This window comes from Erinaceus europaeus, chromosome 16, assembly GCF_950295315.1.
Source record: "Erinaceus europaeus chromosome 16, mEriEur2.1, whole genome shotgun sequence".
In the NCBI taxonomy this organism is placed as follows: domain Eukaryota; kingdom Metazoa; phylum Chordata; class Mammalia; order Eulipotyphla; family Erinaceidae; genus Erinaceus; species Erinaceus europaeus.
The window spans coordinates 41,151,200-41,162,848 of NC_080177.1; the positions used below are offsets into that span (position 1 = coordinate 41,151,200).

The following is an 11,649-nucleotide window of genomic DNA, read 5'->3' on the forward strand; positions in this document are numbered from 1 at the left end:
TGTTATTTTGTTCATAAGAAAATATTAGACTTCAGTATTCTTTGAATGAGGCATGTTAAAGTTTGACAGTAGTCTTCAAATTTTAGAGAAGGAAAACTTTTCAATAAGATTTAAATGTCAAAAAAAGGAAATAGGCATATATTTTAGCGAAAGGGATAGAAGGAGATGTTAAAAAGCAGCAGGATTAAGGGTCAGAAAAGTCAGAGATGGAAAATGATTCAGACAAGCCATATAATATATTACTTCCTGTCTCCTAGCACCTATAACTAGTCACTTTGACAGTTAATTGTTTATCTTGGTAGAGATGTTCATGGTCAGATTTATATAGACTTAACAATGAGTCAACTCAACAATGCTGATACATATAAACTGTCTTTTTTTTTCCAGCAAACACCTGAGATGTGTAGAACAGTAATGACTGCAAAATAAATGTAAGATGGGAGCACCATGGATGGCATCAAGGATGCCATGGATGGTGGCATGACCTTACAGTGTCTCCTCTCTGTTTGCCTCTCTCTCTCTCTTAAATTAATTAATTAACAAATAGAAAATTGGGCTGAAGAGGCATCTCAACAGTATCTTGCAAGTTCGAGGCTGTGGGTTTCTATGGTACTACATAAAAAACAACATCAATAAATGTGAGCTAGAACCCCTTCTTTTATAAAGCTTATCACTGACTTTAAAGAAAACTCAGTGCTAAAGAGGCCTTTTCTTTACTCAGCTGGACATTACCTTTCAAGCAAGAATAATAGTGAATATCAACTGAGCACTTTTGTGACTATCAAAATTGCTATTCTCCATTTATGAATGAGAAAGACAAATGGAGACAACCATTTAGTCATACTTTTAACTACTAGGATTATTGTAGCAGGTATGCTCTGGATCTTGGGACATAAGTAAAAAGAACTGTGAGGGGGCCAGGTGGTGGCTTACCTTATTAATTAAATACATTTTTAAAATTTATTGAATAGAGACAGAGAAATTAGGAGGGGAGGGGAAGACAGAGAGGAAAGAAGCAAGACAAATAGCTCAGGTACTGCTTCACCACTTGTGAAAAGTCTTTCCTGTAGGTGGGGATGGGGTCTTAAACCTAGATTCTAGTGCTTTGTAACATGCACTCTACTGGATACATCACTGTCTGGTCCCTCTGATATGATTCTTAACCAAGTATTGAGAAGCAAGGACTACCACAACTATTACATTTGAAATCCTTTCACTTAATGTAGACTTATTTGATATGTTCTGGGCTTATAATTCTATAAACATCATATTCAACAGGTCATAAGGCACACAAATCAAGCCTGTTCCATGCCTGATTAATAATGGCTAGGCATTGACCTTGTAGAGGTACTTTCTGCCCTGAAAATGTGAGTGAAATAACTATTAAAATAGCTCAAGCTTTACTGTACTCAGAGAACCTTGTGAAATATTTATATTTCTGGGGACAGATGTAGGGCAGGTAGGGCCATGAATCCTGTGTTAATCAGCACCCCCAGACTTGGACTGAAGCTTATGATCCTTAGAATATATTTTGAGAAAGGCCATCCTAAAGACTAGTTATCCAACTATTCTTTTCTGATTCTCTCCTAGAAAAGCCCAACAGATTCCCTTCATGCAGAGGACTAATAGTTGCTCTTGAATTGTAGATTTCTCCTCTTAACCTGTTTACTTTATTGCATGCAGAAATGAGATGGTTTATGGCATCTGTGTTCTGAACGTCTACAATCTTTAAGGATAGTTGACTTAGTCCATCTATATCAGCCACCACAATTCACAAGAAAGCTGGGAATGGAAAAAAGAACTCAACTGATTCTTCTCACCAAACCTGATCACAAAGCTCATCAACTCAGCTCTCTTAACCAACAAGCAAATCATTCTTTAGTGTGATAGAGAGGAAGAAAGGAGAAGAGGAGTGGGTAAAAGTAGTCCATAGTAGATGTTTACACCCCTGTAAAATGTGGGCTAGAAACAGAGCTGTCCCAAGGGAGCCGAAGCTGAGTTCTCCCACCACAGATCTAAAGATGCATATCAGGATTTAAACAAGGTATGTCAGGTGACTTAATTAGAAACTTCTGAGCTTCACAAGACTCATGGGTGGGCCAATGGGCACTTGATTATCTTCTGGGCTACAACAAAGTGAAGTCCTCCAAAAACATTTAGATCTAGAAAAAAAGAAAAGACATAAACAACTATCTGGTGATTTAAAATAAAACAAAGCCCCAACATTTAAACACAGCAGGTCAGTTTTTTAGTTTAAATATTAAAGAACACATTTTGTTAATAATTAAGACAATAGTAATTGATTTAGGGGCTTGGTGAGCATCCAGTGTCTTTATTCCAATGAGGTGAAGAAGCACACTGCCTAATGCCTCGGGATGGACCTTAGGTAACTATTTAATGGAGTTTTAATTCTGTGTTGTTGTTATTAATAATTAATGTAATTTTGGTTATGTTGGAAGCCAGAGGTATACTGTCAATCAGGGTGGTGGTGGTATTGCCCTGCCCTGTTTAATCAGAGGTTCTCAGGCCAAGTATGTTCAAGAGTGATTTGAAATGAAAGAAGGCAGATGTTTAATCAAATGTCAATAAAATAAATACTTTTCAAAGTGAAAGGACTAGAAATTATCTGGGCTCATCCTTTTATTCTTTAGGTAAAAATAATGGAAGACCACAGGGCTTAAAAGGATTTGCTCAAAGCTGGACCACCGGTTTCTGTTGTTGGAGATATTACCAGGCTAACTCAAGATGGGGGGGTAGGTTGGGGAATTGACTGATGCCTCCTTTCTCTGAGCTCAGGTACTTCTCACCCTTTGCAACTTGTGTTCCACACAGGAAGCAGTTCCTGTTTTTTAGATATTGAAGGTGTGTTAATGTAGAGTTTTTATAGATGAGCTACCATGAATCAGTATCTGTTTAAGTGAAGACTGGAATGCTTGGCTGAGATGGGTGGCCTGTACCATCTACCTGAGGGAAGGCCTGATCCTGAAGGATACACCCCTACCTGAGCCTGGAACTCTGAGCTGTGAAAAGTCAGCCCTGCCCTGCAGCATTAGCTCAGAACTCCCCAGCAGGGCTGAGGCAGCTGTGATTTACTTCAGAACTCTGGGTATGTCACTTCAACTTCACTGTCTCTTCCATGTCTGTAAAGATATCACCCATTAGAAGCATTGTGTGAAACTAGCCACACATTCCACCTACTTGCTAATATGATTACTACACTTTCTATCAATAAATAGCAAGAAAGGATTAACTCCTCATCTCCCTCTTCTTCCATTAAAATCAAGACAAAAGGGTCTCTTCTCTTTTCTGATCTCACTTTAAAGGTTATTACTTCTGTGATTGTTACCTTCTCAGTCAGTTTCCTAACATTAAGGACTGGTGAGAGTGCACAGGAAAAAAAAAATTGAGCAACAAAAATAACTGTTATGGTGAGTCCACAGGGCGCTTCTGTGTTATAAACAGACTTCTAACTGTAAAACCTGGCCCCAGTATGTCGCCAAGACACCTCTATCCTCAAAGGGGTTAGGACTGGGCTGGGGGCTAGACTGTTCATTGGGGCTGCTTTTCTGAAGGCCATCGACAAGAAGTATTTAAAAATTTTGGAAGGAGTCACCTTTTAATAGCAGAAGAGGTAACTTTTTGGAGCACAGAGCTCAGCACATAGCCAGTTTCTCAACGTTTGGGAATCCTTTAACAGTTTATGGAAGGCCACCCTTTAAACCAATCCAACAGCTCCTTTCTCCATAACCTGGTTTTAGAGGTGTTTCATTATCTCTAATTACTCGGGGTAAACGGTGATTACTCAGCGTTTTAATCATCGGTTTGGGCAGCAGTTACTCTAAACTCAAGGAGGCCCAGACTCCCATGGGTATTTTTGGAAGGTACTGCGACTAGTTGGTGCATGCTTTCTAGTACCTCTGCACGTGGTCCCCAGGTGAGCCACGGCCACTTCCCAGAGCTGGAGGCCCGAGCCTCAGCTGAGGACTCGGGTTCAGCCCGGGCTTCCGGGACCTGGGCCTGCGAGGCGAGGCCCGGCGGCTGGATGGGAGGATGTGGGCGGGGCTCCCATCCCAGAAAGGGAGGCGAGCTGGGCAGGAGGGAGGGTGGGAAGGAGGGGCTGACGAAGAAGGTGGAAGGGAAGAAAGAAAGAGACACAGGGAAAGAGGAGGAAGAAGATGCAAGAAGGCAGAAGAGGAGGGAGAAAGGGAGGGAAGCAGAGCCGAGCCCAGCTGGGGAGCTAGGTGAGTTTGGCATCCGAGCCTTAGGACCGAGCTTGAGACTCTGCTGCTGCCACTCGGGGCTGATTACCTCCCCTCCCTCCCTGATGGGATTCCCGTCCGCGCCGTCTCGAGCCTACAGCGCCCCAGCCTTCGGCCCTCGCCCAGGTTCACTGTTGCGGTTCAGAGGTCCCCGGGAGCTGCTGCAGGCGAGCCCGCTACGGCAGGGACGGATGGTGAGCAAGGCTGCTTGGCGAGGGACGCTGCTTGGAGGGACTGAGGCGCATCCTTGGGGACAGCAGGACAGGCAGAGGGGCTCAGGTTGTGATCCAGGCAAAAGATGCAATTCCACCACCACTCCGCCAGTGGTGGTGCTAAAGACAGTGAGTGATACTGGCTCTGAGAGACACTATAAGTTATGGTCTCAACCGGGTCGCTTTCACCCAGGGTATTCTCCACGTTTGGGAGAAAGGTGCTAATGACGGGGGAGGAAGAGCAGTTCTTGACTGGGGGTCATTGGGAAAGACGGCGGAGTCAAGGAGTCTAGAGCAGAATGCAGTGCGCTCGGACTGGCACTGGCGATTCTTGGACGGGAACGGTCGGCAGAGAAAGGCAAGAGCCGATATTGGCATCTGGAGAAGGAGAAGGCTGAGTGATGTCCAGGTGGAGAGGGGACACCTAGCCAGGACCGGCTTTGTGGCAGGGAGCTTGGTTTCCAGACGCTGGAGCTTGCGTTCCTCCGCTCTGGGGTAGGGAGGTGAGGGTTGCAGAGAGAAGTGTCATTGGACCCAGCCCCTGGCGGGTGGGAGCCGGGAGACCTTTTCCAACTGTCGCGGCATGTAGAGCCTCCTCCATCGGGTAGTCTCTCAGACGTGGGCATACCAGGAGCCTCCCTCGTCACTGCGTGGTGCGGGGGCTATGGGGAGAATGGCTGGGATGCCAGCAGCTCAGGGACACGGCTAAGTGCTGAGCGTGTAGAGTCCTGCGGGGACTCGCAGCAGTCTTGCAGGACTCGCAGCTCTTCCTGGCCCTCCCTGCCGGTGCCGCGGGTGCAGTCCCAGAGACTCCGGGTCCCTCCCAGGTCCCTAGAGTCCTCCTGTGGCCCAAGGAGTCTCCTTTGGTGGCTGCTTCTTCTGGGCTGAAGGCTTTGTGAGACGTTACTGGTTCCGAAGGTGCAGGCTAGGTAAAGGTGTGGTGTTGAGAGAAGGCTTGGGTGGGGCAGTGAAGTGGGAGTGAAGGACAATTACCTTGAGGGGCACTCCTCACCCCATCCTCAATCTGAAGAAGAATATTCTTTCTTTAATTGGGGGGGAGGCGAAGAAAAACTTAGTGGCGACTGATCCTTATGAATCCGAAATTGAAACACAACTGACTCTCTCCAGGTCCGCGGGGTTTTTAAGCACCTTGCATTCCAGCCCCCACTGCTGTTGCAGCCCTGGGAGACTCCTGGGAGCAGAGGGTTGTCCCGGGAACCCAGGCGCCATCTCCTTATACTGTCCCTTCACAATGTGGAGACCGGCCCTTCTCAACTCGATCTGCTTTTCCTATTTTTGGAACTCCTCTCACTTATTATTATTATTATTATTATGTATTTGGGGAATCTTAAACAAACAAACAAAAACACCTCCATTCTCCCTTCCTCTGCTCTCTCCAGTCCTTTCACAGTCATCCTGACAGCACATGGGTGGGTGGCCGGTTTTGGGCTCTCAAACAGCTGTGTGATTCCCCCTCTCTCTGTGGGGCGCCCTCCTGGGGCGCCTTCCGCCTCTGCTATGTCTGGTGGCGCTGGACGCCCATGGGCCAGGAGGCAGTGCTATGCTCTTTAGTCCTTTTCCTCAAAGGCTTTTAAGGATACCCCCCACCCCAAACTAGGAACCAGTCCAGGGGTTGAGGGAGTGGGCAGTCCGAGTCTTCTACTTAGTCAACAGTTGAGGTCAGCCGCAGGAAAGGGAGGTCGGTAGAAGTTGGGTTTGGAACCATGTCCCCAGGCAGACTGGACTGGGACACATTGGGGGGGGGGGTCCGTGCCTAAGATACTCCCCCCAAGTCTTAGGTTGGGGACCAGGGCAATCCCATAATTTATTGAGTTGTGAGTTGGTAAGAATCTGAGAGAAATATTTGCTGTAACTCTGCAGCTTGTGCAAAGGAAAAAGGGGTAGAGGAAGTAGGTGGCAAGGGAAGGAGTAGAGTTGGAGAAAAAAAGAAAGGGATGGATAAAGGGAGGGAGGGGAAGAGGGAAGGAAGGAGGGTGAAAGGGGGGGGGAGGTCTGGAGCACAGGCGGAAAGCTGGTTAGTTTTCCCCACACCACTGCTGGGAAAGATGAGATTTCCCTTCATCACTAGTTTCACTAAGAACTGGAAAATATGATACAAGTTCTCCGAGGTGACTCCTCTCTCTCTCTTTTTTTTTTTATTCCACCCTCCCTTACCAAAGCGCACCCTGTGAGCTGGTGCCTTTGAGACTGTGCTTTGCTTAGCCAGGACAGTGCAGATGAGGAGGTGTAGGATATTCTGGGTACTGGGGCAGGAGAACAACTACTTTACCACAGGCATCTCCACCAAGGAACTCGTCTTCTGGCCATGTGCATGACAGGGCCATCAGCTTTTGGTCAGAGTGGCCGGGAGACCCAGGGGAGGAAGTGGCCAGGCTGTGCGCGTGCAAGGATGGCCCTCAGCGCTTCCCTTTAAAAGTGTCACTTGGAGTGGTTTTGAGCAGCGGAGACTCCCCACCTTCATTCCTGCCCCCACTTGCGCTGGGTTCCTGTGGAAAGGATCTGCCTGTAACAGTGCGCTCGAGATCACCCAGGGTTGTGGCCGTGCGAGCCAGTGTTGCCAGACCCCCGCAAAGCTGCAGGTCGAAGTGGGAGCCTTGTCCTTGGCTCGAGCTGCTCTGGGGGACCAGAGGAGGGCTCCCAGAGCACAGCCCCAGCTCCTCCCGGGCAGCGGGAGGTTCCCGCTGTTGCCTGGGGGGTTGGCCTCTCCAGGAGGGGGGCGGGCCCGTGGAGGGAGGGGGCGCGCAGGCCCTTTGGCCGCCACCCCAGGCCATGGGGAGGGCGGGCTCCTTGGTGTGAGGGGCTGAGCCTTTGCTTTCACGTGACTCCAAGGGGCTGGAAGAAAAACAGAGCCAGTCTGCGCCAGAGTCTCATTATATTCAAATATTCTTTTTAGGAGCCATTCTGTAGTGCCATCCAGAGCCAAGCACTGCCGCAGCTCCTCTGAGCCTTTCCCGCAAGTCTGTTCAAGATTGGCTGTTAAGAATCATGGACTGTTATTATATGCCTTGTTTTCTGTCAGTGAGTAGACACCTCTTCCTTCCCCCTTCTCCACCCTTGCTCGCCTTGAGTCCCTCCCATAGGACCTTCCTTCCAGAGTCCAAGCTCCAGCTTTCTAGCTGCAGTGGGTCCTTCTGCTCTTAGCAGAGCAACCTGGGCGCTCAGGCTCAGAGCTCGCTGATTCTGTGTAGAGTGCAGATCGCTCCCACCGGCACTCTCAGAGGGGGTGCTTTGCAAGAAAGGGGATACAGAGATGAAAGGTCCGAAGCCTGAGGTTGTACCTTGTGGGTTAACCACCACTCTACGCTTCCCACTTGCCTGGGAGCGCCCTAAGTAGGGTGTCGAATTTCCAGCCACTTGTCAGAACCTCACTGAGGTGCCTTCAGAGTTACCCCCCACCTCACTTAAGTACCTAGGGGTGAAGGAATGGGCACCACCGCATACTGTTTGCTGGGCATTTCAAACTTACCAGCTACAATAAAATATAAACTGTTGAGCCACTCAGTCACCTCCTAGACTGCCTTCTCGACCTCGGGAAGGACCCAAGAGCCCCTGAATCTTCACCTTAACCTGCCCGACTGCTTCCCTCCCTTCAATCCCAACCTGCTGGAAGCTGTGCAAGTTGGTTTCTGAGTCTGAGGAAGAATGGGAAATGGGTAGGAGGGAGAGTGGGAGAGGTTGAAGGTCTTAAGTGGAGAGCAATGGCATTTTAGTTCCCCCTCCCCCACTTTTTTTAACCCCCTTAATGTTAACTGTTTATCCTTGAAGAAGCCAAGCTGAGATCATGGCTCAGATAGCAGTTGGGACAAAAAAAGATTAACAGGATGGAGGCTATCTGATTTTGGGTTATTTGACTGTAAACAAGTTAGACCAAGTAATTACAGGGCAATTCCTACTTTCAGGCTGTGCATGGCTGCAGCTGCTAGTGGTGGTGGTGTTGGGGGTGGGGGTGGGGGTGTTAAGGAGAAGACACAAACTTGATCTTTGTGACCTGTTTTACACATTGACCCTCCATTCCTAGCTATCTGCATATGCAGAGACAGCTCTTCTCTCTAGTTATCAGTGTTTGTTTATTCTTTAACCTTCCACCTCCTCCCCCTCCCCAGAGACACCATGATTCCTGGTAACCGAATGCTGATGGTCGTTTTATTATGCCAAGTCCTGCTAGGAGGCGCGAGCCATGCTAGTTTGATACCTGAGACCGGGAAGAAAAAAGTCGCCGAGATTCAGGGCCACTCGGGAGGACGCCGCTCAGGGCAGAGCCATGAGCTGCTGCGGGACTTCGAGGCTACACTCCTGCAGATGTTCGGGTTGCGCAGCCGCCCGCAGCCCAGCAAGAGCGCAGTCATCCCGGATTACATGCGGGATCTTTACAGGCTCCAGTCTGGGGAAGAGGAGGAGGAAGACCAGATCCACAGCATTGGCCTGGAGTACCCTGAGCGCCCCGCCAGTCGGGCCAACACCGTAAGGAGCTTCCACCACGAAGGTCAGTACCAGCTCCTTCATGTGGGAGGGATAGTGGGGCTGGCTGGAGGGGCAATGGAAGCCCAGCGGGAAAAAGTTCAGGTTACATCAAAATCCTGAAATCAAGGAAGGCTAAGCAACAGAGCTGCTTACCTCTAAGAATTTCCAGAGCTGTGCCTGAATTTATTTTTTAAAGACAGAGAGGAGGGGTTAGGGGTGGGGAGGGAATGATGCCACTTAGACATGGGCTAGCTCCAGTGGTGTGTTTTTGCTATATCAAAGCCTTTATTGCCAGATTTTCTGCCTCCCCCCTCTTTTTTTTCAAAGCACCTACTGAATTTAATATTACAGCTGTGTGTTTGTCAGGTTTATTCAATAGGGGCCTTGTAATCTGATCTGAATGTTTCCTAGCGGATGTTTCTTTTCCAAAGTAAATCTGAGTTATTAATCCACCAGCATCATTACTGTGTTGGAATTTATTTTCCTCTCTGTAATATGATCAACAAGGCATGCTGTGTTTCCAAGATCGCTGGGGAAATGTTTAGTAACATATTCACAAGTGGAAGAAGTAGGGAAGGGTGGCTGCATACATGTTTCCTCCTGCCTCTGCTTTGTTGGCCCCTCTTTTTCTTTACAACCACTTGTAAAGAAAACTGTGTACACAAAGCCAAGAGGGCTTTAAAAGGGGAGTCTGATGGTGGCAGAGCAAGGAGTTGACACATGGAAATTATTAGACATGTAGAGGAGGTTGGGAGATACTTTCTGTCTTTGGTAATTGCTGAATGCTAGCTGATTTTCACTGGTTTTCTAGCTGCCCCATTTAGCTGTTCTTCCAAATTAAAAGGTAGACTTATTTCCCCTAAATAGATTTCTACTTTATAAGCAGAATTCTCCACTCATCACTCAACTCTTAACTATTTCTTAACTTTGCAGTTTTTCAACAAAAATTCATGTTTTTTTTCTCCTCCTGTTTTCTCTCCCTCCCTAAATGTGCCTAGAACATCTGGAGAACATCCCAGGATCCCATGAAAACTCCACTTTTCGTTTCCTCTTTAACCTCAGCAGCATCCCAGAGAACGAGGTGATCTCATCAGCAGAGCTTCGGGTCTTTCGGGAGCAGGTGGACCAGGGCCCTGACTGGGCGCAGGGTTTCCACCGTATAAACATTTATGAGGTGATGAAGCCCCCTGCAGAAGTGGCACCTGGGCACCTCATCACACGACTACTGGACACAAGACTGGTTCACCACAATGTGACACAATGGGAAACTTTTGATGTGAGTCCTGCGGTCCTTCGCTGGACCCAAGAAAAACAACCCAACTATGGGCTGGCCATTGAGGTGGTTCACCTCCACCAGAGACGGACCCAACAGGGCCAGCATGTCAGGATTAGCCGATCGTTACCTCAAGGGAGTGGAGATTGGGCCCAACTTCGGCCTCTCCTTGTTACTTTTGGCCATGATGGCCGGGGACATGCTTTAACCCTGCGCCGAAGGGCCAAGCGTAGCCCTAAGCACCATCCACAGCGTGCTCGGAAGAAGAATAAGAACTGCAGGCGCCACTCACTCTATGTGGACTTCAGTGATGTGGGCTGGAATGACTGGATTGTGGCCCCACCAGGCTACCAGGCCTTCTACTGCCATGGGGATTGCCCCTTTCCACTGGCTGACCACCTCAACTCAACCAATCATGCCATTGTGCAGACCCTGGTCAACTCTGTCAATTCCAGTATCCCCAAAGCCTGCTGTGTACCCACTGAACTGAGTGCTATCTCCATGCTGTACCTGGATGAGTATGACAAGGTGGTACTGAAAAATTATCAGGAGATGGTGGTAGAGGGATGTGGGTGCCGCTGAGATGCAGCAGTTTTTGGGGATGAGCACATGCAGACACACACACACACACACACACACACACACACACACATTTCTCATCCTCCCACCCACACACTACAAAGACTGCTTTCTTATAGCTGGACTTCTATCTTTAAAAAAAAGAAAAAGAAAAGAAAAGAAAAAAAACTTAACATTCACCTTGACCTTATTTATGACTTTACGTGCAAATGTTTTGACCATATTGATCATATATTTTGACAAAATATATTTATAACTACATATTAAAAGAAGAAAATAAAATGAGTCATTATTTTAAAGGTAAACTATGTCCTTTTTCTCTTTAACCCTTTCATGTAAGTACCGTGCGTGCTAACCTATTGCGCCACTGGAGCACTCATCTTTTAACCCTTTCATTTGCCTATTGTTCCTTTTCCTTTGCATCAAATTTTGTTTTGTTGAGGTAAGGCTGGTTGAAGGCAGGATAGAAGGTGGTAACTGGAGGTAGTTAAATTGGAGGGACAGGAAATAAAGTGATGGCAGAGAGATGGTAATTGGCAGGATGAATTGTTTTCCATTTCTATTTAATGTTAACAAGGACGCAGGATCCTCTCCCATCTGGATGACACATGCCTTGGAGAAACAGGGATGAAAGGAGTAGGCCAGATTAAAGAAGCAGTTTTGGGCTCCTAGTACATCTTCTGTTTATGTTCACCTGTTATAGGTGTGTTTCAGTTGAGTGTAATGGACAAGAGTCTCAATTCTAGGGAAATGATTCCCACCTCTGCTATTATGTTACTGCATGCAAGGTGTTTCCCAATTTTTTGAGCACCAATGTTGTCAAACCAAAACTACTTTACACACT

At 47.6% G+C, this 11,649-nt stretch overlaps 1 protein-coding gene across 4 annotated transcripts; it reads left to right on the forward strand.

Moving 5' to 3' along the window:
- Window positions 1-4,111: 4,111 nt before the first annotated feature.
- On the forward strand, window positions 4,112-11,110 carry BMP4 (bone morphogenetic protein 4). 4 transcript variants are annotated; one of them, XM_060174943.1, is made up of 5 exons: window positions 4,170-4,241; window positions 4,386-4,453; window positions 7,386-7,510; window positions 8,596-8,975; window positions 9,952-11,110. In XM_060174943.1, exons 4-5 carry the CDS (start codon window positions 8,603-8,605, stop codon window positions 10,806-10,808), a joined length of 1,230 nt encoding a protein of 409 aa, XP_060030926.1. In that variant the 5' UTR covers window positions 4,170-4,241; window positions 4,386-4,453; window positions 7,386-7,510; window positions 8,596-8,602; the 3' UTR covers window positions 10,809-11,110. The 4 variants fall into 4 exon arrangements, with proteins under 4 accessions (XP_060030925.1, XP_007527427.1, XP_060030926.1 ...); XM_060174942.1 differs by lacking the exon at window positions 4,386-4,453 and having other exon boundaries at window positions 4,112-4,241; window positions 8,649-8,975; XM_007527365.3 differs by having other exon boundaries at window positions 4,121-4,453.
- Window positions 11,111-11,649: the final 539 nt, after the last annotated feature.

Bases quoted from the DNA above. Each gene is read 5' to 3' on its own strand.
- BMP4 (XM_007527365.3), top strand. From the start codon at position 8,603: ATGATTCCTGGTAACCGAATGCTGATGGTCGTTTTATTATGCCAAGTC. The intron at 8,976-9,951 runs GTCAGTACCAGC...AAATGTGCCTAG, and splicing joins AAGGAGCTTCCACCACGAAG to AACATCTGGAGAACATCCCA.